We start from the raw sequence: 26,483 nt of genomic DNA, 5'->3' as shown, positions 1-26,483 counted from the left end.
CCAGCGTTATTACGTACCTTACTTCCCCTGATTTTCACAGTGGAACCATGAGGTAGTTGGTGATATTAACCCCTTTTGAACCCAAGTTTCCTGACCAGAGTTCCTGTCATTCATTCTTTCTGTTTGCTACAATATCTCCAAACTGTGGAAAAGTTTATATTGTTATTCCTTAAGAAGGACTTTGTCCAGCAAAAACAGAATGGGATGGGGTGAGTTTATTTAACAGAACTAGGGGTGTCTGAAGCCTAGAGGTTCCATTCTCATTGCTGCTTTTTAGGTGCTATGTCGTTGTGAAATACTAAACTTTTCTGTTTCCTTATTCTAGAAAATAAGGATAATAATAATACCTATCTCATGTAGTTGTTGTGAAAATTTAGTTAATACATGTTATATGCTTAGAACCGTGCTGACACAAATTAAATGCTCAATAGGTTTGGCTTTTATTATTTACAGTTAGAGATGGGGCTCAGGCATTCCAGCTGAGAGAACAACTTGAGCTAAAGCAGAGAATCGTGTCATGTGAACAGTAAATACAATCTAACAGAAATGTAGTGCTTCATGGAAGAGTATGTGGGGAAGTCAAACCAGGAAGGTGGGACTACAGGCATGCACCACCACGCTTGGCTAATTTTTAAATTTTTGTAGAGACGAGGTCTCCCTACGTTCCCCAGGCTGGTCTTGAACTTCTGAGCTCAACCTCCTGCCTTTGCCTCCCAAAGTGCTGAGATTACAGAGGCGGGCCATTGCGCCACTGCACTACAGCCTGGGCAACGGAGTGATGCTCCGTCTCAAAAAACAACCACCAAAAAAAAACCCCTAAGAAACAAAAATTAAAATAATAAACACTGTAGTGACCCGTATATTTAAGGCTCTGAGGATGGATATATATAGATATTTTCTGTCCCTCAATATTCTTGAATAGGCCAGGCGTGGTGGCTCACGCCGTAATCCCTGCACTTTCGGAGGCTGAGGTGGGTGGATCACCTGAGGTCAGGAGTTTGAGACCAGCCTGATAAGCCCTGTGTTCTAAATCAGGCCCCCAGACACTGAATCTTCTGAACCTCATAAGGGGAACTAGATGAAAGGGATTTCAGTTAATATGTATCAGTCACCAGAAACAGTTTTTCATTCAACAAAAACAGAAAGGCACCAGGACAGACCCTGAGAACATAGTGCATCCTAGACCCTGTGCTGGCCAGGAATGGTCATTGTTCAGATGACACAGGTGAGTGCGTGCGGCCCATGAGTGCCGGCCATGAAGGACAGGCCCTGGGTCCCTTTCACAAATGAGGACAGCGTACGGGGTGGGGCGGCATGCAAACTGGCTGTGGGTGATTATTGTTGGACTAGAGCTCTAAACTGTTGCTCCAATTTGTGTCCCTAATGCCTAAGACAATGACTGGTACATGGTGTATGTATTTATATATTGCCTGAGCATTGGAATATTTGAATAAATTTAAGGAAGGAGAGAGCAGGTGCTCTTACCATGAGCAACATAGGTGGAGAAAGTGACATTGTAGCATAGCCCAGAAGAGTGAATAGAATTCTAGTAAGCAAAGATATTAGAGGTGTGAGACAAAGCAGCAAATGTAAGAAAATGAGAATGTTTGATGTTTGCTCATTCTACTTGCCAGAATTTCACAAAATCCCTTGCCAACAAAATTTCACAAAGGCCCTGACTCAGTGACTGAGCACGGTATTCCAAAAACAACAACAACAAAAAGCCCTAAAGACAATAAACAAGATAGAACACATTTTCCCATATCTCCAGCTTAATCACTGCATTTTTAGAAAAGGCAAGTTCAGTGATTCTAGTCGTTGCCTCTTTCTGCACATAAGATAATGTCCAACAAGATTAGTGATTATGCCTCCATAATATATAACCAGATATGCCCTTACACCCAAACTTTAATGAGATTTTGCTCTACTATAACTTATAAGCACATACAAAACTGCCGCCACCAATTTATAAACTGTGTCTAAAACCCTACTTTGAAACAGTCTAACAAAGATTCTCTAAAAGACTCTCCTAGGTAACAGTCCTCAGTAAGACTTCTAAATAAAACTAACTTTAATTCTTTAAAAGCTCCCCTGTCCCATTTTTTTTTATTTTTTATTTTTTATTTATTTTATTTTATTTTTTGCTTAGTTGACAGAGGCTGATAGAATGGGTGAAGATAGTTGGGCACTATGGCTCATGCCTATAATCCCAGCTGCTTGGGAGGCTGAGGCAGGAGGATCCTTTGAGGCCAAGAGTTCAAGACCAGCTGAGCAACATAGCAAAACCCAGCCCCACACCCATCTCTAAAAGAATAAAAAATTAGCTGGGCATAGTGGCCTGTGCCTGTGGTCCTAACTACTTGGGAGACGGAAGCAGGAGGACCGCTTGAGCCCAGGAATTTGAGGTTGTAATAAGCTATGATCATGCTACTGCTCTCCAACCTGGGCAACAGAGTGAGACCGTATTTCTTAAAAAAAAAAAAGGGTGAAGATAATACCTCACCAAATGATATACTACCTACCCAAGTTATTGTACTTTTCAGGAGACTTAATTACTTGAGATCATGAATTGTTTTATCCTTGCTCATATCCCAAACGTAGTACCCCACGCATATTGGGGCTCAGCAGCTACCTGAGCAGTGTCTCAGCAGTTAATCTTGTAAACGTGGTTTTTGTGAAATGTTTTTATTTCACAATAACTTTAAGAGAAAAGGAGGCCTTCCTGATTATAGAGGTTACTTTTTTTTTTTTTTACTTAAATTGCAGAACAGGCAAATAACCACTTTCTTTTGTATACAGGCAGTAATATATTCATAGTTGTTTGTATCTTAAAGGAGAAGATATGACTTTAGGAGGACAGATTCCTAAGCAGTGGATCAGGAATGGTAAGGTATAGGAGTTTTAGAAAGTTGTCCTAAAAGCTACTTCTTGTAGTTTAGATTGTGTGAGTCACACTGGAAGAGTGAAATCTTTTGAATAACTTCATATTCTTATTCAAATGTGTATAATATAGAAAATGTGACTAGATATGTAATAAATGAGCAAAGATGATAAAATCCTGAAAATGTATTTTATGTACTAGATAAATACTGTTTTCCTCTGTGTACCTTATATTGTTTCCATATAAACCAGACATTATTGGGAATTAGGAGTTACCAGTAATCTCTTCTCTACTAATTTTCTCTGGCAGATTGTTCTCTGGATTAGTAGAACTAGTTTTCTCTGTTAGATTGATAGAACATGTGACATTGGTGTTTTCATGTATGTCAGGCATATTGTACAGATTATCTCATTTAAATCTCACAACCTTATAAGGCCTAGGTACTGTTACCATCTCCATAGGTAATATTATCATCCTTAGATTATAGATGAGAAAAGTAAAGCTTAGAGAATTTAAGTATCTTGCCCAAGGTCAGAATGAATAAGGTCAAAGCTACGTATCAGACGAGGATTTGGACCCAAGAGTCAGCCCTCTTGGCCTTTACACTGTGCAGCTTAAGAGATACTAAAAAGCAACAGCTTTGTGGGACATCGGGGTGGCTTAGAGTAGTGTTTTCCAAACTGGATTGCAGTCCATTAATGGATTATAAAGGTCTATTTAGTGGGCCCAAGTCAGCATTTTAAAAAAATGAATTACAACAGACAGAAAAATATCAATGTGTATGGCATATAATAAGAGCAAGCACTCTTTTCTGAAACGAATATTCTAGTTTATATGTATATGTGTATGTACACATATGTGTGTATATGTATGTATGAACTGGGTGAAGTTATAAAATGTACTTCTTATTGTGGGTCACAGTCAAACAAAATTTGGAGCCCACTGGCTTAGAGGATGGAAAGCAAGCTGGAAGATATAATGAATAGAAGTGGTAGTTGCTAGAGAAGAAAGTCTAGAGATAAGCTGAATGTACAAATAACATTATTAAAAAAAGGGAAGAGGAGTTAACTTTATATATTTGGTAAAATACTGTAGTACTCAAAGTTGTTTTAACTAGCTCATTAAGTTAGGCCCTTTTCGGTAGGGATTCACTCAGAGTTAGTATAGCTTTAATTTTACTTCTAGAGAGTTGCCTCTGCGGGTGGTTTTGAATTGTGTATATCATTACTGTATTTTTATTTCTCATATGAACAATTTGTTGTGATTGAATAATAACCAGACATCTCTGATACTTCATAGACACAAAGCCCTTTTTTCTATTAGATCCATTGGAGTAGAGGTTTGTTTACTGACATGCTAGGAGAATGGGAGAAGGTGGATTAGATTAGTCAGAATAATATTGACTCTTGAATTTTCAGCTGGAAGGGAGAATTTAGTTCAACTTCCAATTTTAAGGTGCAAAATGAATATTCATTTTTTTGAGACTATCATAAAACAGCATAAAAATACATATTCAGACAATACAAGTGGCTTATTAAAGTCAACACTAGAAAGAAGTAGCAAAGCTACATGTATACATTAGTCCTGCTCCTGCTCCTGTATAGTAATTTTCCCTCTTTTTTTGTATAGTATAGTAATTTGCCCTCGTTTGCTTAGTCTGTCTTTTTTACCTGGAATGTCTTCCCTGTCAGTGCCCCACTCCTTCTCCACATACCCCCACTTTTTTCTGTCTCTCTCTCTCCCTCTCACCCAGACACACACATATACACTCACATACCTTTGCCTCTAATTTCCACTCAGTTTTAAAACTCAGCTTTAATTTCCTTGCCTCAGAAGCTTTCCCTGAGTTCACCTTTACAAACACAAATGTCTTTATTTATTTTGATGCTCAAATTGTCCTCAGTTTGACCAGAGGAATCCTATTTAAGCTGACCTCTGTGTCCTTTTAACATGCCCCTGTCATTCTTTAGGTATTTCCTTACTTTCTGGCACAAAAAGACATTCCAGGCTCATTTTATACCTTCTCTGTCCTAGTTCTGGAATCAACCATTTTTCCAAGGAGCGCTGGTTTCTTCTAATGGAGATGATATTTAGAACAACACCCAGTGCTAGGTGTAGTTACTGCTTATAAAGTGTTATGGCTCCCAGGCCCTCTAGAGAGCTAAGAAACATATGAATGTTATGTACATAGAGCTAAGACACATATGAATGTTACATACATAGGGGTGTGCTTGTGTGTACACATGTGTACATCCATGTTCATATTTATTTCCATATGTATTTATCTACATGTATATTGAAAACCATGATGAGGTCATGCTGATACCTCCAGTTACAGTCTATCACAACAGAAATAATTCTGTTTTTTCCCTTACTATATTTAACTCCGTTTTCCAAAAGTGAGAAAAACTTTATCTTTGTTGTATTTACTTATTTGATGAATCCTTCTGTATGTAATTATTTTCCAATCATCCATGTCCCTTTGTAAATGTCACCATCACTCCATTCAGCCTTGGAAACCTTGTGCCATGCGGAGCCTGTTCACTGCAATGTGGACACCTTCCTTCTTGGGTTCTGACTCCTCATATTGGACTTTTCCATTGTATAGCTTCCCTTTTCCTCTTGCTTTGGGCTCTCATGCCCTATGCTAGGTTGTGCCTTTACATGATGCATGCCCTCTTCACCCTACTCAGGCTCTAATGTCCTGAGCCGGATCTTCCACCTGTTTGGTACAGTACTTTTAACTAAATTACAGAGCTCATGTGAATTTTCCCTCTAATGCTCCTTTTCTGTTCTAGGATTCAATCCAGGATGCCACATTGCTTTTAGTTGTAATAATTCTTTATTTGTTTTTCATCTTTCATGACCTTGACATTTTTTATGAGTATTGGTCAGTTATTTTGTAGAATGTCTCTCATTTTGGATTTATCTGATATGTTCTCATGATTCGATTGCAATTGTATATTTTTGGCAAGAATACCACAAAAATGATGCTGTTCCTTGTCTCGGTGGATTGTATTCTGAGGTATAGGATGTCAATTAATCTTATTACTGGAGATGTTAACCTTGATCACTTGATTAAGATAGTGTACCAGATTTTTCCATTATAAAATTATTATTTATTCATTTGGGGGAGATACTTTATTCTCTTGTGGGAGATACTTTGAATCTGTGCCAATTTCCTGTTTCTCCTCACTTTTGCCCACTGATTTTAGCCATCAGTGGATCTTGCCTGATGTAATTATTGCTGTGGTGTTGGTCTAATGGTGATTTTTAACTTTTGTCAGTCCTTCTACACTTATTCATTGTAATTTTTTTTTTTTTTTTGAGATGGAGTCTCCCTGTTGTCACCCGGACTGGAGTGCAATGGCATGATCTCAGCTCACTGCAACTGCTGCCTCCCCGGTTCCAGCAATTCTCCTGCCTCAGCCTCCCGAGTAGCTGAGATTACAGGCACCCACCACCATGCCTGACTAATTTTTGTATTTTTAGTAGAGACAGGGTTTCACCATATTGGCCAGGCTGGTCTCGAACTCCTGACCTCAGGTGATCCACCCACCTCGGCCACCCAAAGTGCTGGGATTACAGGCGTGAGCCACCGCGCCTGGCCCATTGTAATTCTTCTAAAGGAAGAGATGTCCCATCTCCCCTATTTATTTACTTATTCAATTATTTTATATTAATATTGGACTTGTGGATATTTATTATATTCTATGGGTTATAGTCCAGTACTCTGTGAATTTATTTACCTAAAATCATGAGTTCATACTGAAACCTCCAATTGTAGTTCAACATCACAAGGTTTCTTCTAACCTTCTCCCTTTCTGTATTTCTAATTTTTTTCTGATAGTAAGAAACCTGGTTCTCATTATCTATAATATATTCACTTGTCTTTAGTTACAGAATTGCTAACATGTACGCCTATGAAAATCAAATTTACTAACTAGAGTATTGTATTTGTATATGGTTCTTTTTTTTTTTTGGCCTATCCTTTCACTATATAGTCAAAATACTGTTTTTTGGTTTTTTTTTTTATACTCTTAAGTTTTAGGGTACATGTGCACAACGTGCAGGTTGGTTACATATGTATACATGTGCCATGTTGGTGTACTGCACCCATTAACTCATCATTTAACATTAGATATATATCCTAATGCTATCCCTCCCCTCTCCCCCCACCCCACAACAGGCCCCAGTGTGTGATGTTCCCCTTCCTGTGTCCATGTGTTCTCATTGTTCAATTCCCACCTATGAATGAGAACATGCAGTGTTTCGTTTTTTGTCCTTGCGATAGTTTGCTGAGAATGATGGTTTCCAGCTTGATCCATGTCCCTACAAAGGAGATGAACTCATCATTTTTTATGGCTGCATAGCATTCCATGGTGTATATGTGCCACATTTTCTTAATCCAGTCTATCGTTGTTGGACATTTGGGTTGGTTCCAAGTCTTTGCTGTTGTGAATAGTGCTGCAATAAACATACGTGTACATGTGTCTTTATAGCAGCATGATTTATAATCCTTTGGGTATATACCCAGTAATGGGATGGCTGGGTCAAATGGTATTTCTAGTTCTAGATCCCTGAGGAATCGCCACACTGACTTCCACAATGGTTGAACTAGTTTACAGTCCCACTAACAGTGTAAAAGTGTTTCTATTTCTCCACATCCTCTCCAGCACCTGTTGTTTCCTGACTTTTTAATGATTGCCATTCTAACTGGTGTGAGATGGTATCTCATTGTGGTTTTGATTTGCATTTCTCTGATGGCCAGTGATGATGAGCATTTTTTCATGTGTCTTTTGGCTGCATAAATGTCTTCTTTTGAGAAGTGTCTGTTCATATCCTTCACCCACTTTTTGATGGGGTTGTTTGTTTTTTTCTTGTAAATTTGAGTTCTTTGTAGATTCTGGATATTAGCCCTTTGTCAGATGAGTAGATTGCAAAAATTTTCTCCCATTCTGTAGGTTGCCTGTTCACTCTGATGGTAGTTTCTTTTGCTGTGCAGAAGCTCTTTAGTTTAATTAGATCCCATTTGTCAATTTTGGCTTTTGTTGCCATTGCTTTTGGTGTTTTAGACATGAAGTCCTTGCCCATGCCTATATCCTGAATGGTATTGCCTAGGTTTTCTTCTAGGGCTTTTATGGTTTTAGGTCTAACATTTCAGTCTTTAATCCATCTTGAATGAATTTTTGTATAAGGTGTAAGGAAGGGATCCAGTTTCAGCTTTCTACATATGGCTAGCCAGTTTTCCCAGCACCATTTATTAAATAGGGAATGCTTTCCCCATTTCTTGTTTTTTGTCAGGTTTGTCAAAGATCAGATAGTTGTAGATGTGTGGCATTATTTCTGAGGACTCTGTTCTGTTCCATTGGTCTATATCTCTGTTCTGGTACCAGTACCATGCTGTTTTGGTTACTGTAGCCTTGTAGTATAGTTTGAAGGCAGGTAGCGTCATGCCTCCAGGTTTGTTCTTTTGGCTTAGGATTGACTTGGCAATGTGGGCTCTTTTTTGGTTCCATATGAACTTTAAAGTAGCTTTTTCCAATTCTGTGAAGAAAGTCATTGGTAGCTTGATGGGGATGGCATTGAATCTGTAAATTACCTTGGGCAGTATGGCCATTTTCACGATGTGGATTCTTCCTACCCATGAGCATGGAATGTTCTTCCATTTGTTTGTATCCTCTTTTATTTCATTGAGCAGTGGTTTGTAGTTCTCCTTGAAGAGGTCCTTCACGTCCCTTGTAAGTTGGATTCCTAAGTATTTTATTCTCTTTGAAGCAATTGTGAATGGGAGTTCACTCATGATTTGGCTGTTTGTCTGTTATTGGTGTATAAGAATGCTTGTGATTTTTGCACATTGATTTTGTATCCTGAGACTTTGCTGAGGTTGCTTATCAGCTTAAGGAGATTTTGGGCTGAGACGATGGGGTCTTCTAGATACACAATCATGTCATCTGCAAACAGGGACAATTTGACTTCTTCTCTTCCTAATTGAATACCTTTTATTTCCTTCTCCTGCCTGATTGCCCTGGCCAGAACATCCAACACTATGTTGAATAGGTGAGAGAGGGCATCCCTGTCTTGTGCCAGTTTTCAAAGGGAATGCTTCCAGTTTTTGCCCATTCAGTATGATATTGGCTGTGGGTTTGTCATAGATAGTTTTTACTGCCTAATTTATTGAGAGTTTTTAGCATGAAGGGTTGTTGAATTTTGTCAAAGGCCTTTTCTGCATCTATTGAGATAATCATGTGGTTTTTGTCTTTGGTTCTGCTTATATGCTGGATTACGTTTATTGATTTGCATATGTTGAACCAGCCTTGCATCCCAGGGATGAAGCCCACTTGATCATGGTAGATAAGCTTTTTGATGTGCTGCTGGATTCGGTTTGCCAGTATTTTATTGAGGATTTTTGCATCGATGTTCATCAGGGATATTGGTCTAAAATTCTCTTTTTTTGTTGTGTCTCTGCCAGGCTTTGGTATCAGGATGATGCTGGCCTCATAAAATGAGTTAGGGAGGATTCTCTCTTTTTCTATTGATTGGAGTAGTTTCAGAAGGAATGGTACCAGCTCCTCCTCGTACCTCTGGTAGAATTCGGCTGTGAATCCATCTGGTCCTGGACTTTTTTTGGTCGGTAAGCTATTAATTATTGCCTCAATTTCAGAGCCTGTTATTGGTCTATTCAGAGATTCAACTTCTTGGTTTAGTCCTGGGAGGGTGTATGTGTCGAGGAATTTATCCATTTCTTCTAGATTTTCTAGTTTATTTGCATAGAGGTGTTTATAGTATTCTCTGATGGTAGTTTGTATTTCTGTGGGTTCGGTGGTGATTTTTCAAAGTTACTTGATGTTTTAGTTTGGGCTGCTATAACAAATTACATAGATTGTGTAGCTTAAACAGCAAACATTTATTTCCTCATAGTTCTGGAGGCTGGAAGTTTAGATCAGGATGCCAGCATGGTCAGGTTCTGGTGAAAGCTTTCTTCCAGGTTGCACAGTCAACTTCTTGTCCTTATATCCTCATGTGTTGGAAGGAGAGTGAGACAGCTCTGAGGTGCCTCATCACATTAAAGAGGGTTCTACCCTCATGACCTAATTACCTCCCACAGGTCTCACCTCCTAATACTATCACATTGAAGGTTAGGATTTCAACATAGGAATTTTGGGGCAACACAAACATTCACTCCATGGCACTGAGGTTCGATTATGTGAAATATTATGGTTCTGAGAGGCTGAATGTATACAAAAAGATATATTCAGAGTGCCGCTACCTCCTTAATTCTTACTAATCTGTTCCTATTCTTCCTGGCTTCCCATCCTTTCTCACCTGTGGCTTGTAAGGTAACCAATTTATTTAGTTTTCTTTAGAATCTTTATATTTCTTTTGCACAAATAAGAAAATACTTGTATGTTTTCTGATATTCCTTTTTTCTTATAGTAAAGACAGACTTCACTTTTTAAAAATCTTTTATTTGATGATATATCTGAAAATCACTCCAAATCACTAAAGAAATCTTCCTCATTCCTTTGTTTTTAAGAGATGGGGTCTCACTGTATTGTCCAGGTTGGTTTCGAACTCTTGGGCTCAAGTGAGCCTTCCATCTCCTGGGGCTGCAGGCGTGTGCTGCTGCAACTGGCTTTTATTCTTTTTGATACCTGCGTAGTATTCCTTGATTTATTCAACCATTCTCCTCTGTATGAGTATTTAGGGTGTTTCCTATACATATACATATATTTTTTTTTCTTTTTTTTTTTTGAGATGGAGTTTCGCTCTTGTTGCCCAGGCTGGAGTGCAATGGTGTGATCTCAGCTCACCACAACCTCTGCCTCCCTGGTTCAAGCGATTCTCCTGCCTCAGCCTCCCGAGAGTAGCTGGAATTACAGGCATATGCCACCACACCCAGCTAATTTTGTATTTTTAGTAGAGATGGGGTTTCTCCATGTTGGTCAGGCTCATCTGGAACTCCCAACCTCAGGTGATCCGCTGCCCTCAGCCTCCCAAAGTGCTGGGATTACAGGCGTGAGCCACCACGCCTGGCCCCAATATTTTAAAGTTACAAAAAATGTTGTAGTAAATAACCTTATTCCATATATATTTTTGTATTGTTAGATGTTGATCGATTTTTTTTCACATATTCAACCAACTTTGTATTTCTAGAATAAACCCAACTTGGAGATGATCTTTTAATTTTTTAAGGTCATGGTCATTCATTCATTTCACATTTTATTCTTAGTACATTCCACTGGGAGAGGAAAGAGTCATGCATCAGTATATAGATTGTGCTATTCTGTTGTAATGTTTTCATATAGGATTTTTGCATGTCTATTTATTCTGTTAGATTTGCCTATAATTTTTCTCTAATAACAGTCTTGTCAGATTGGTGTCAAAGTTATGCTGGCCTTGAATAAGAGTTGGGGAGTGTTCACTCTTTTTCCATTATCTGGAAGATTTTGTATTAGAGATTGGCATTATTTTTTTCCTTAAGAATTCTCTGGTGAAGGCTTCTAGGCTTGGATTTTTCTTTGTGGGATGATTTTCAATTATTTTAATATTAGAGTGTTTTTGACCTACCAAAAAGGTACTTTCCTGTGGCCCAACCTAACAGTTATAGCACTATCTAGGTTTTTAAATTTGTTATTGTGGTAGTTTTGGTAAATTGTATTTCCTTAAATAATATTTTCTACTTAATTAAAATTTTCAGTTTTATAGTCAGGGAGTTATGAGTATGTGCATCAGTTGTGATGTCCTCTTTCTTATTCATGACATTAATGATCTGTGCCATCATGTTTGTGTTGTCTTCGTCCCTTCCTCCTCCTGTCAGTTTTGTTAGAAGTTGATCAATTTCATTAGTTATTTTTAGGTAACCAACTTAGGCTTTAGTAACCTGTCTATTGAACGTTTGCCCTCTATCTCATTAATTTATGTTCTTTATCATTTCCTTTTCTACTCATCTTGAACTTCTTGTTGTTTTCAGCCTTTTTGCTTTTTTATATATATGCATTTAATAGATATATGAATTTTTATATATATATGCGTTTAAGGCTACAAATTTCCCTTTATGCACTACTTTAACTGTATCCAATGAATCAATATGTCATATTTTCATTTATTCAGTTCTACGTGTTTTCTAATTTCTAGTGCAGATATTTTTTCCTGACCTATGGATTATTTAGAAGTATTTATTTTTTAAAATTTCAAAACATCTCAGTATTTTGTTTTATTTTTCTTTCTTTCTCTTTTTGGCTGCATACAGGGGACTTTATTGATGGTACATGACAAGGTGGGGCCTTCCAGGCCCCTCCCTCTTCAGGGGATCTGGCACGGAAACTGTGTCAAGAAGAGATTTTTGCATGTCTGTTTATTCTGTTAGATTTGAGTGCAGCAGGTATTGCCCAGCAGCTGAGGTCCTCTCTTGTCCTTTAGTGCTCTTACTGGGGCTGGTGGTCCTGGGCACTTACTCCTTGGAGGCCATGAGGTCCACCATCCTGTTGATGTAGCCAGATTCATCTTCATTGTCATACTAGGAATTGAGCCTGACAAAGTGGTCATTGAGGGCAGTGCTGGCCCCATCATGGAAGATGGAAAAGTGGTTCTCACTTAAAGTCGGAGGAGACAACCAGGTGTTCAGTATAGCTCAGGATGCCCTTTAGGGGGCCCTCCGGCGCCTGCTTCACTACCTTCTTAATGTCATCGTATTTGGCAGGGTTTTCTGGATGGCAGATCAGATCTGACACGTAGATGGTGGGGACTTGGAAGACCATGCCAGTGATCTTCCCATTCAGTTTGGGGATGACCTTGCCCACAACCTTGGCAGCACCAGTAGATGCAGGGATGATGTTCTTGAGAGCCTCATGGTCGTCATGCCACAGTTTCCCAGAGGTACCGTCTACCCACATCTTCTGGGTGGCAGTGATGGCATGGAGTGTGGTTATGAGTCCCTCCACAATGCCAGAGTTGTCATGGATGACCTTGGATGGGGGTGGGGTGATCAATTGGTGGGGCAGGAGGCATTACTGAGGATCTCAAGGCTATTTTCTTACTTCTCGTGGTTCATGTCCATCACAAACATGGGGGTGTCAGCAGAAAGGACGGAGATGAAGACCCTTTTGACTCTCCCCTCTAAGTGAGCCCCAGCCTTCTCCATGGTAGTGAAGATGTTGATGGACCCAACAACATAGTCAGCACCAGTGTCACCCCCATTTGATTTTGGTGGGATCTCACTCCTGGAAGATGGTGATGGGATTTCCCTTGATGACAAGCTTCCCATTCTCAGCCTTGATGCTGCCATGGAACTTGCAATGGGTGGAATCATACTGGAACATGTAGACCATGTAGTTGAGGTCAAAGAAGGGATCATTGATGACAACAATACCTGCTTTGCCAGAGTTAAAAGAAACCCTGGTGACCAGGTGGCCAATACAGCCAAATCCGTTTATTCCAGCCTTCATTTTCACCATGGTGTCTCAGGGACACGGCTGGTGCTGCATGAGAAGGGGCGGCTGTCTGTCAAATGAGAGGAGCAGAGAGCATCAAAAACCCTAGTATTTTCTAATTTATCTTTTTTTTCTTTTTTTTTTTTTTATTGGTTTCTAGCTTAAATTTCCACTATGGTTAGAGAATATATGATTTCAGTCCTTTGATATTTGTTGAGACTTGTTTTAGGGTCCAATATTTGGTCAGTTTTTAGAAATATTCTGTGTTCTGCTTAAAAAGAATATCTGTTTTACATTTGTTGTATTCAGCATTGTGTATATGCTCATTAAATCAAATTTTTTCATCGACTGTTTAAATCTTCTATGTCCTTATTAATATTTCATCTGCTTGCTTTATTGATTAATGAGAGTGATGTATCATGTGTCACTTGTAAGCATCATATACTTTTACAAATCTTAAAGCCTTTGTATTTTAATTAGCACGTTTACTTCACTCACATTTAATTATTGATTTTTTAGGCTTAAACATTTGCCGTCTTACTATATGCTTTCTTTCAGTCTTGTATATTTGATTTCTTTTTTCTCCTTTCTTGTCAATTTTTGGGTTATCTTTATTATTGGATTTTTTAATTTTAGAAGTTAAACACTTAAAAAGCTTTTCTTTTAGTGATTATTTTAGATATTATAACATGAATCCTTCAGTTATCAAAATCATTGATAATTTTATCTTCTTCCCAAACAATGTAAGAAACTTAAAACTTTTTATTCCATTTTCCCTTTTCCAATCTATATGCAATTGTTTTGTATATACAATCTCTATGCAGTTTAATTTTGCATATATTCATTTAAAATCCCATGAGAGCCTTTTGGTCCCAGCAGCAGCAGAGCTGAGCAAGCGGCTCCCTCCCTCCGCTGCCCGCTGGCCAGCAGGATGGAACAGGCCACACTCCTTTGTCAAGGACTTACTGGCCGGAGGCATTGCCCTCGCTATTTCCAAGAGGGCAGCGACCCGAGTTGAGCCAGTCAAGGCACTGCTGCAGGTGCAACAAGCCAGTAAGCAGATTGTGGCGACACCGTACAAAGGCGTGGTGTGGTGGGCTGCAAGGTCCACATCCCCAAGGAGCAGGGCACTTGTCCTTCTGGAGGGGCACTTGTCCTTCTGGAGGGGCACCTGGCCAGCACCATCCACTGCTTCCCCATGCAAGCCCTCAACTTTGCCTTTAGGGATAAGTACAAGCAGGTCTTTCTGGGAGGTGTGCATAAGCATGCACAGTTCTGGAGATATTTTGCAGGCAACCTGGCTTCCTGAGGGGCGGCTGGGGCCATCTCCCTGTGCTGCTTCTACCCCCTGGAATTTGCCAGAACCCGCTTGGCAGCCAATGTTGGGAAATTGGGCACATAGTGGGAGTTCAAAGGCCTGGCAGACTGCCTGGAGAAGATCAAGGCTGATGGGATCCAAGGCCTGTCCCAGGGCTTCAGCGTCTCGGTGCAGGGCATCCATATGTGCTGGGCAACCTACCTCAGCGTGTATGATACAGCCAAGGGCATGCTCCCTGACCCCAAGAACACCCACCACATGGTGAGCTGGATGATTGTCCAGGCCATGACAGTGGCCCATGTGGCCTCCTACCCACTCCTCACAGTGCAGGCAGATGGTGATGCAGTCCAGGTGCAAAGGAGGTGATATTACGAACACAGGTGCCCTTGATTGTTGGCAGAAGCTCTCCTAAGATGAAGGGGCAAAGCCTCCTTCAAGGATGCATGATCCAACATCCTCACAGGCATGGGGCCAAGTCTGGGCCTGTATTATGAGCTGAAGAAAGTCACCTAAGTGCATATGTCTCCTCCATAGAAATGGCAACCCAGAGAATCATGTAGAATACTTAACTATTACAGATTATGGACCTTCAAAAAATTCCAGTCATCTTTGTCCTGGCCAGAGATCATGTCTGTAGAGGGCTGAGGTAGGCTCTAGAAAAGGAGCTCGTTGTGATCACATTCCCCATTGGCACCTGATTCCATGTATTGATTACTGGGGGGTGGGAACATCATGACGTCATTGTGAGCACACAGGCGAGGCAACTCCAGCTCAGACCTAGAGTCCAGATGCTTATAGGACCTGAGTTGTGTTTAAGTATTTATTTAAATAAAAGGAATTGTATTTCCCATTTGTACTTAAGCACTAGCTCTTCTTTTACACAGTGAGTATTTGTAATTATGTTCTGTGTTAGGCGTGCTGCTGCAAAACAATAAAAACAGGACACTGAGAGCCAGAAAAAACCCCACAAGATATTATTAAATATTATGATGGTATGTAGAGAATATTTAGTTTTAGCCACATACTTATAATTTCTGTTGCTCTTCATTCTGTGCAGCTCCTACCACCTTCCATCAGGCATTGTTTATGCCTAGAAAAGAATACTTTTTAGAATTTTATTTAATGAGCATCTGCTGATAGCAGATTCTGGTTTTGTCAGTCTGAAAATGAGTTTATTTCATCTTAATTCATAAAGGATATATTTCAGTAAATTCTAAATTGACATTTATTCTCTTTTAGCCATTAAATGTCGTACTCTGTTGTCTCCTGGTTCTCATTGTTTCTTTTGAGAGCCTACCTGAAATTAATTGTTGTTTATTTGAAAGTAACCTGTCCTTTTTCCTCCCTGGCTGTTTTAAAGATATTTCCTGTATCTTTGGTTTGCAGTATTTTTACTGAGATGTGCCCAACTTGTGGATTTCTTTGATTTATCTTGCTTGGGATTCCTAGGACTTCTGAATGTCTTTAATCAGTTTTGGAAAATTCTCAGCCGGACGGTGCTTCCGTGCCATGCTCTCTTTTGTCTTCTTCTGGGGTTCCAATCACATGTGTGTTAATTTTCTCATACTCTGTATTGCTTACCCTTTCTTCTATATTTTCTGTCTCTTTGACTTACTGTCTTTTGTTCTGATGGATTTCTTCTAACTGCTCCCAGTTCTGTAATTGTCTCTTTGGTTGCACTTAATCTGCTGTTGAACTCATCTGTTAAATTCTGAATTTTTATTATTTGTCACTTTTGGAATTTATATTTGATTTGATTATTTTATAAATCTAAGTGAAAAAAAAAACCCTAAAAATAAAAAAGGAAAAAATTATGTCATTTATACAATAATCTGGAGCTCCTGTTGATGTGTTTCTGTTGTCTTTTGGTTCTCGTTTATGTGTGGTTTTGTCTCCAAAAGTGTCTCCATTTGTGTGTACTTGGTTATCTTTGCTTATGTGCTAGACATTGTATTTTAAAAATTGTTTATGTAAACTTAATTTAGCAGCTAAGATGTTGTTATCTTCCTACAGAAAAGATTTTCATTTGCTTTTGCTAGTAGATGCCTGGAATCACTAAAAATCTGTGATCATTTAAATCAATTTCAGGCATCAAGATTTTTCTGGGCCACCTATATGACCAAGCAATTGTTTTAATTCTAGTTTATCACTACTCCCACAGAGAAGCTGTTTGGGGTCCCAACTAGAACATGGACTGTTACCAGAGCTCCCATTGTTGGTGGGCCCTGGCTTCCAACTTCTGGCCTGAAAAGGCTTGTGTGGTTGTTTTTTGTTTGTTTTTGTTTTTTATTTTATTTATTTATTTATTTTGAGACAGAGTCACCCTCTGTTGCCCAGACTGGAGTGCAGTGGCACGATCTTGGCTCACTGCAACCTCTGCCTCCCGGGTTCAAGTGATTCTCCTGCCTCAGCCTCCTGAGTTACTGGGGTTACAGGGACCTGCCACCATGCCCGGCTAATTTTTGTATTTTTAGTAGAGATGGGGTTTTACCATGTTGGCCAGGCTGGTCTTGAACTCTTGACCTCAGGTGATCCGCCCGCCTCAGCCTCCCAAAATGCCGGGATTACAGGCATGAGCCACTGCACCCAGCCGGTTTTTTTTTGTTCTTAAATTAAAGAAGTTTTAGGTTCACAGCAAAATTGAACAAAGTAGAGTTCTCATATACCAGCTTCTGCCACACACTGACAAGCTTTTAAGTGCATTGTCCAGTCTGCATTTCCTCTCCTGGAATTTGCAATGCCTCCATGAGAAGTGTCCCTAAATACAAAGTTTATCTTCTAAATTTTTTGTCTTCTCCCAGATCTTGGCTTGGTAATTCTTTATTACCTTGTTGGTTTGTGATGCCTTCAACCAGTTGTTTTTTAAAAATCAGTCTAGCTTTTCTACTTGTTTTCAGTGGGAAGGTTGGTCTGAACTATGTAGCCTGCTATTATTGAACACAATTATTCCCTTTCTTATAAATTGTTGCAAGTAGATTGCATATCTGTAAAAAATATTAATAGATCAAGCTGAACCTATTAAGGAAATGGTACAACTAAAAACCTTTTCTATTAGCCATCATAGTTTTAAAATGATACTTTCAAATATGGAGATATATTATAGAAATTAAACTTTTAATTTTAATGTATAATCTTTTATTCCAGCTCGTGATGCTGATGAGCGAGAGAAATGGATCCATGCCTTAGAAGAAACAATTCTTCGACATACTCTCCAGCTTCAAGTAAGGGTCTTTACATGGTTTCCAGATAGTTCATTAGTTGTTGCTTTCTTTTTTGTCTGTTTTCTGTTTTTTTTTTAAATAACTGTGATATTATGCAATAGGAGCTTATAATTTCTGAGTTGCTTATTTTTCCTTTACAGTTATAGTAAAGTTATACTCATTTATTTTCTCCTGCTTTCTGCAGGGTAAAATACTGATTTTTGTCAAGAAACAAGACAGTGCAAGACAATGTTGAAAGTGAAATTCTATGTTAAAATATGCCAGATTCATTTTAAAAATTTAATATGTGTAGTCAGTTATCGATACAACCAAATTACATAATTATGCATGATAATAGGTAAATACTGAGAAGTTCACCTCATTTTCTTGTTAAAGGATTTGGCTATTACCGTATGTGTCAGTTAGTACTCTTTCGTATGGTAGTGAAAGAAAACTCAACCCAAACTGATTCATGAAGAAGAAAGTAAGTCTGGTTAGATGTGGTTTGAATTAGGTAATTCATGTCATGAGGACTCAGATCTCCCATCTCTATTTCTACGTTCCACTTCTTTTGCATTGGCTTCATTTTCGGTTAGGTTCTGCCTTGGTGGTGGTAAGGTGGTTGTAGCAGTATCAGCCTCCCATTTTTGGAACCGAGTCCATAGGAGGCTATTCTTTCTAGACCTTAATAGGAGTAACACAATTATTGCTCATCACCTTAGCTTTGGCCATGTGTCAAATCCTGACCAGTCACAATTTCACAGTCTAGATTCTACCCTGGAGCTGGGATGTTACTGGCCTCACTAGAAACACATTGCTGATAGGGTAGAAGGTGTGTTCAGCCTACCCCACCCGACCCACACCAAAGTCAGAATAGGGAAAAACAGATGTTGGGTGACATGCAACTAATGTCTGCCGTACTACACTGAAGATATTTTTCTATGTTTATTCTCCAGTGAAAGAGCTTATATTTGTGGCACATAGTGGATTTTGTTTTATTTTAATTTAGAAAATTTAATTGTAGAAAACATGTTTTATAACCCTTTCTCTCTACTTTGTTCTATATCAGGAATTGACTTGATTAGATAAGGTGGCATAGGGTATCTTAGGCCCTACAAGATAGTAAACCCCCCATCACTTGAAAGTGTTCAGTAGAGGCTTAAAAAACATTATTAAAGGATGTGGTTATTAGGGGACTTTAAGAAATGAATATGAAATTGAAGTAGGAAATCTTTAAGCTACTCTGAGTTATGCTTTTTAAAAGCAATTTGTAATTCCTGTAGATTTCTTTTAAATTTAGGCAGTTTCATAAATGACTATAGCATCATTTTAGCAAATTTGTGATCCTGTAAGAGGAGGATAAGTGTTTTTTGTTTGTTTGTTTGTTTTTTGTTTTTTTGAGACAGAGTCTCACTTTGTACCCCAGAAAGTAAATCTAGTTAGATGTGGTTTGTCTCGGCTCACTACAACCTCCACCTCCTGGGTTCAAGCAGTTCTCCTGCCTCAGCCACCACACCTGGCCTAAGAGGGGAGGATAAGTGTTGTAATGATCATGTTAGACTGAATGTGGCAGATGAGATTTCCCGCCCCCGCCATGGTTGGTTAGACTGACATTCAACATTCAACAAGAGCCACCTGCCCTTGCAGGCATTTCTGCCACTATACCCCTACATAAACCTTCTAGAGTGCTGTTGCTTACTTGCTTTCCTTCAAATACGTTTTTTCATTTGTGGCCTCCACATTCTTGTGTGTGATGTCCTTTCTCTGTGAAATGTCTTCTACCCTTTTTTTCAAACCCTAGTTTAGAACTGACCTCTTCTATGAACCCTCTACCGACTGACCTTTCCTTCCCCAATCCCCCAAGTTCAAAATGATGTTTCCTTTGAATACTATAGTATTTGCACAATTCACTATCTCCTTATCATATTCTTCTTATTTGTTGTCAGCTGATGTTGACATCATAAGTTCAGATTCCTAACTAGATCCAATATTGGAATTTTTCAGCTTTTGCTAAGAAGAGAGCTTGTATGTCTTTGGGAATAATGGGCAGAAAAAGATAACTTTGAGAAGTCTTAGACTTCTAATAGCTTTGATATTTAAAAGTACATGTAATACAAGAGGTTTTTTTCCTACACTTAATGCATGGAGAAGATAGGACATTTAGAAATATGGAATTAATGTTCATTTGACTGGCAAAAGATTACCTTCTCAGACGTAGCAAAGTGTGGTAAAGAACTTTGCTCTAGAGCCAGAATGTCTGTGTTTGTATCCCAGAGCCCACCACTTATATTTAACCATTAACATTCAACTTACTGTCTCTGAGTTTCAGTGGCCTCATCTATAAAATGAGGATAATAAGAGTACCTACTTCATAGAGTTGTTTTAGTGGTTAAATAAACTATTGTAAACTTGCTAGAACTTGATAAACTAATATTGGATGAGAACTGGTTGAAATAATACCTGGCTATAGTAAGAACTTGGTAAATGTTAGTTGCCATTACAATGCAACTACTGTTCCTACCATTCCCTCTGCCAGTGCCTGGTATTCAGTAGCACTCAATAAATGTTAGTTAAATGAAGAAATAACTGAAGGAATGAATGAACAAACGGTTGATGTAGAGATTGCTTTTCCATTGTTGTTTATTGAATATTTTGAGGTGTATAACATACTGTCTGTTAGGCACTGTGGGATGGGCACTCACGGAGCTGTCTTCCAAAGGGGTATAGGAGAGGAGACGCAGTGATCTCAGCAACCTACCTTTAAAACATATCCTAATATCTACTGCCATGTTAGGTTCTCTTCTTTTGCTTTTTTTAAAAAAAAAAATTCTCACAAAACTCCCCCCACCCACTTCAGTTTATAGATGAGGAAGCTCCTACTACATAATAGTGCTTCCCAGTCTAATTCTTGACCTCATTGTATTTATATGTCCTTTTTTTTTTTTTTGACAGGGTCTCACTCGTTGCAGTGGCACAATCCCAGCTCACTGCAACCTCTGCCTCCCCTGCTCAAGTGATCCTCCCACCTCAGCCTCCTGAGTAGCTGGGACTACAGGCATGCACCACCATGCCTGGCTAATTTTTGTATTTTTTTGTAGAGATGGTGTTTTGCCATGTTGGCCAGGCTGGTCTCGAACTCCTGGGCTCAAGCCATCTGCCCATGTTGGCCTCTGAGAGTGCTGAGATTATAGGCGTGAGCCACCATGCCCAGCCATGTTCTCCTTTTTCATTGAACTTTATCTCTGCTTTAGCCATTAAACTCCACTGCATTGGTCTTGTCATTACTAAGAGCTGAACCACCTGCAAAATATTAAGTTAAAAAGTGTTTTCTTCGACAACAGTTTTCTTATCTTCATCTTCCTCTATCACTTTACTTCTGAACTTTTCTTCTCTCATTTTGATCTGACCCCTACTTCTCTGTTTTTCCTGGCCATTTAGTACTTTCTTGTTTTGCTCATCCCATTTCCCAGTGGAGACCTTCTGGTCTGCTGCTTTATCATTGCTTTTGTTAGAAGACATACAAATGGCAAGGAGGTATATGAAAAGGTGCCTAACATCATTGATCATCAGAGAAATGCAGACCAAAACTACAATGAGATATCATTTCACTCCAGTTAAAATGGCTTTTTTTTTTTTTTCCCCAAAAGACAGGCAATAACAAAATACTGGTGAGGATGTGGAGTAAAGGGAACCCTCATACACTATTAGTAGGAATGTAAATTAGTACAGCCACTGTGGAGAACAGTTCCTCAAAAAACTAAAAATAGAGCTACCATATAATCCAGCAATCCCATGCTAGGTATATATCCAAAAGAAAGGCAATCAATATATGGAAGAGATACCTGCACACCCAGGTTTATTGCAGCACTATTCACAATAGCCATGATTCGGAAGCAACCCAGGTGTCCAGCAGATGAATGGATAAAGAAAACGTGGTACATAAACACAATGGAGTACTATTCAGCTGTGAAAAAGAATGAAATCCCGTCATTTGCAATCCTGTCTTGAATAGAACTGGAGGTCATGATGTTAAGTGAAATAAGACAGGCACAAACTTCCCATGTTCTCACTTATTTGTGGGAGCTAAAAATTAAAACAATCGAACTCATGGAGCTAGAGAATAGAATTATGGTTACCAGAGGCTGGAAGGGTGGTTGGGCGTATAAGTGTAGGGGGAGTGGGGATGGTTAATGGGTACAAAAAAAATAGAACGAATAAGATCTACTTGATAACACAACAGGGTGACTATAGTCAACGGTAATTATACATTTAAAAATAACTAGAAGAGTATAATTAGATTGTAACACAAAAGATAAATGCTTGAGGTGATGGATACCTATTTACCCTGATGTGATTATTACTTATTTCATGCCTATATCAAAATATTTTATACTCCAAAAATATATATAGCTACTATGTACCCACAAAAATTTAAAAATTTATATGTTGTTTTTGCTATCACCTTTAGAATTTTTTTTTAAATGTTATTATTATTACACTTTAAGTTTTAGGGTACATGTGCACAATGTGCATGTTAGTTACATATGTATACATGTGCCATGCTGGTGTGCTGCACCCATTAACTCGTCATTTAGCATTAGGTATATCTCCTAATGCTATCCCTCCCCCCTCCCCCCACCCCACAACAGTCCCCAGAGTGTGATGTTCCCCTTCCTGTGTCCATGTGTTCTCATTGTTCAGTTCCCACCTATGAGTGAGAACATGCGGTGTTTGGTTTTTTGTCCTTGCGATAGTTTACTGAGAATGACATGGATGAAATTGGAAATCACCTTTAGAATTTCTTGTCACTGGAAGTTCGTCTGTATACCATTCTGGTCTTCATTCCCCAGGGCCCCCATTGTCTGATTTTTCTGCTTCTAGAACTGTAAGAGGTCACAATAGCAAGATGGTTGTATCTATCACAATTTTTGTCTGACTTTAACTGGATATCTGTTACGATTTAATAGTCATCTTACTGACTTCTTGTTGGTTTCCAATTGAATCTTCACAGTAGACTTTTTTCGTTGTATTCAGTATCGAATTATAGCCTGTTCCCTTCTTCATAAATCAAGGCTTTCTTCTTCAACAGTTCTTAGTGACTTCACCTATACTTTATTTCTCTGCTTTGAATATTTCGAAGAAAACATATTCTTGCTCTTTCCCAAGGTTAACACTACATACATTACCTTGACCACATGATGTTTTCTTGCAGATTGTGACCTAATTCCATCACCCTTCAGCAGCCCCCACCATTTTCATGAATTCAGCTAAACCTTCTGTAAGGTGACTCTTTTTCCCCCCTAATCTTTATATCTCTTTTGATATGTAGCTTTAGTCTCACTTTTTTTCCTTTTGGATTTTGCCAGTTAGATGTCTCCCTGGAGTTCCACTTCAGCATGGCTAAGACTAAGCTTGTCTTCTCTTTCCTCCCCAAAGCAAATTGTAATTAGGATAGACCAAAGGTGACAGAGGACAACTAAGATCTTCTTCATCCTTTCAGCTCCTATGGAAGCTGAATTCCAGTAGTCATTCTAAATTTGTTGTATGTCAGCTTATGGTATCTTTTCATGTCTTTACATTCAGCCAAAGAGGAAGTTCCTTGAAGGGGAGACCAGAGGGCGTGCTGTGCTTCTTAACCCCCTGTTTCTTAACCAGTAAGAAGCATTCAGTAGATATCTGATGATACTGGTTAATAGAGGGGAACTTTTCAGATTCTTTTTTTTTTTTTTTTTAACCCTAGTAAGCTTTAGTACAAACTAAATGCTGAGAGATTATCAAGTAAGGGATTGATCATCACAAGAAGACTCAGGATGTTACATCCTGTAGGTTTTATAGTTTCCTATATTGTACAAAATATGAGTTATAGCAGCTTGTCTGGATGTCATACAGGTATAAAAATCAGTTTTATAAACTTGAGTAAATTGGGGCCCATTTTAGAAAAAACTCTTGCAGGCTGTGAATGCCAATATATAAGTAAAGTATTATAATGTTATTTAATGTGGGCAAACATAAAGCCAGGTGTAAATTTCTTAGGTTTAAAATCTTATAGAACTATACATCCAAAAGAAAATTGCAAGTTAAACATAATACAAAGCAATACAATCTAAATTAACATTAATTTAATGTGGTGAATGATACTGCCTTGCTAAAAGTGGGTCACTACTTACAATGTGCAAATGGTACTCACTGTTAGGGTATAGATTCTTTTAAACTGTGGTATACATACACTACCATGTGGAATGTGATGATGTGTTCTCTGTTCTAACTACTGGGAAGCCTTCCTTGGCATAGCACATGCCATGGGGTCAGTTGGCTTTGACTTCATATAGGTATGCCATTTACTTGGTCAGTGTCACTTCTATGACAAATAGTATGTTGTGCCAGTTTGATTATAAGTACAAATATGGGCAATGAAGTAACTTGGTTTTAAGGTTGTTACTAAGCTGAGTAACAGTATGTGGCTATACAAATTTTTACAGGCTATCAGGAATGAAAACACAGGAGATTGTTGTAGATTCAAGTATTTTAGATTCAAGTTTGAAGATGCTCATGCAGATGTTTAACTGAGTCGTATAGACCTTTATGTTTCTGTCTTTTTCTTTTTCTTTCTTTTTTTTTTTTTTTTTTTTTGAGATGGAGTCTCGTTCTGTCACCCAAGCTGGAGTGCAATGGTGTGATCTCAGCTTACTGCAACCTCCGCCTCCCAGGTTCAAGCAATTCTCCTGCCTCAGCCTCCCGAGTAGCTGGGATTACAGGTGTGCACCACCACGCCCAGCTAATTTTTTGTATTTTAGTAGAGGCAGGGTTTCACCTGTTGTCAAGATGGTCTCGATCTCCTGACCTCGTGATCCACCCACCTCTGCCTCCCAAAGTGCTGGGATTACAGGCGTGAGCCACCGCGCCTGACTGACCTTTATGTTTCTTAACTTTATGCTGTACATCAGTTGATATTTCAGAAATTTAAATGGTTTCTATGATTATTCTTTGGGCTAAGAAATTGGGCATTAATTGTCCTCATATGTATGGTTTTTGTAGCTACTTCATGTATATTTTATTTTTGGTGGTTATCAAATTGGAATTTTTTTTTTTTTGAGAGGGAGTCTCATTTTGTTTCCCAGGCTGGAGTACAGTGGTGCAATCTCAGCTCACTACAGCCTTGACCTCCCAGGCTCAAGTAGTCCTCTCACCTCAGCCCTCTAAGTAGCTGGGACTACAGGCGCACACCACCACACCTGGCTAGTTTTTTGTATTTTTAGTAGAGATGGGGTTTTACCCTGTTGGCCAGGCAGGTCTTGAACTCCTGGCCTCAAGTGATCCACCTGCCTCAGCCTCCCAAAGTGCTGGGATTAGAGGCATGAGCCACCACACCTGGCTGAAATTGGAATTTCATTGGTACTGCCTGTAATTATATGTTAATTTTTTTTTTTTTTTTTTTTTTTTTTTTGTCGTCACTAGCTTTTATCTAAAGCCCCTAGAGAGAAAGGCCATGATACCTTGTATACAAGGGTATAAGAGTATACAAGGGAACAGGGAGGGCTGAAGGGAACAGGGTGGGCTGGTACAGGCCTCATTAGAAATACCATTGAGTCTGTGAGTAAAACATCATTATGCGAAAAGGAGATGTGGTTTTAGGGTGGTGCAATTACTTTTGCACCAGCCTAATAAAATTACAACTCATTATCAATAGAGACATTGTGAAACCTTTTTTTTTTCCAAAAGAAGTATCAGGTATGATAATTACATGTCTGCCCAACTTTCGTTACAGACTAACATAATTGTATTTAAGGTACAATTTAGGAGAGTTGCTGAAAAATTAATCTTTAGTATTGAGATGCCTTGATTCTACCCTCAATAGCTATAATGGATTATGTGTCTGAGTAGATTAATAAAAATCTTTTGAGCATTTTTCTTGAACTAATTCACTGAAGATTAGCTTTATGAGCATCCATTTTAATTTCTTAGTATATAAGGATCTGTTTATCACAACCGTATTGTTTTCCCTGGCCTTGTTAGATTATATTTTCATATCATGTAGAAAAATAGGTGTATTCGTTCTCCCTTGAAGTCCTTTGTTTCCCAAAGGAAATGGTTGCAATACAGATGTGTCACCTCTTCCACAGCAGATGTGTCACCTCTTTCACAGGTAAAGTGGAATGGAGAAGTAGCTGGTTAAATAGTGCATGCTCAATTTGGAACATTTAGAGCATACAGGAAAATTATTTATTTGGTAAATATTTTTTAAGCACTTACTGTGTTTCATGCATTATACTAGTTGTAGAGGATATAATTGAATACAACTACATGTAACCCTTGACTTTATGGAACTAGTCTAGTATAAAGATTTAAGATTGCCTGGCATGGTGGCTCACGCCACTAATCCCAGCACTTTGAGAGGCCAAGGCAGGATTGCTTGAGGCCAGAAGTTTAAGAGTAGCTTGATCAACATAATGAGACTCCATCTCTAAAATAGATAGATAGATAGATAGATAGATAGATAGATAGATAGATAGATAGATATAAGTAGTTAGACAACACAAAGCAGTTTCACTCATCTTGTGGCAAGGAGTTATGTATTTCTAATCAAATTTGGCAACTCAAGCATTTTCAACAAAATCTACATGTTTTTTCAGAATAAAGTGACCAACACTGAT

The 26,483-nt window shown here is 38.7% G+C and overlaps 1 protein-coding gene and 2 pseudogenes across 9 annotated transcripts in view; 2 read left to right on the top strand and 1 right to left on the bottom strand.

The window, feature by feature from the left end:
* The window catches only part of OSBPL9 (oxysterol binding protein like 9), a 172,315-nt gene that overhangs the window by 79,361 nt on the left and 66,471 nt on the right, over positions 1–26,483 (top strand). For all 9 annotated transcript variants that reach the window (XM_009250051.4, XM_009250060.4, XM_063712158.1 and 6 more), the window contains 1 exon segment: positions 17,777–17,853. In XM_009250051.4, the coding sequence (XP_009248326.2) occupies positions 17,777–17,853 (77 nt within the window).
* On the bottom strand, positions 12,253–13,338 carry LOC100453389 (glyceraldehyde-3-phosphate dehydrogenase-like; annotated as a pseudogene).
* Positions 14,002–16,395, top strand: LOC112128593 (ADP/ATP translocase 3-like; annotated as a pseudogene).

Source organism: Pongo abelii, chromosome 1 (assembly GCF_028885655.2).
Source record: "Pongo abelii isolate AG06213 chromosome 1, NHGRI_mPonAbe1-v2.0_pri, whole genome shotgun sequence".
Classification (NCBI taxonomy): Eukaryota; Metazoa; Chordata; class Mammalia; order Primates; family Hominidae; genus Pongo; species Pongo abelii.
Note: the sequence above shows the minus strand (reverse complement) of the source record. Positions and strands in the feature narration are given on the sequence as shown.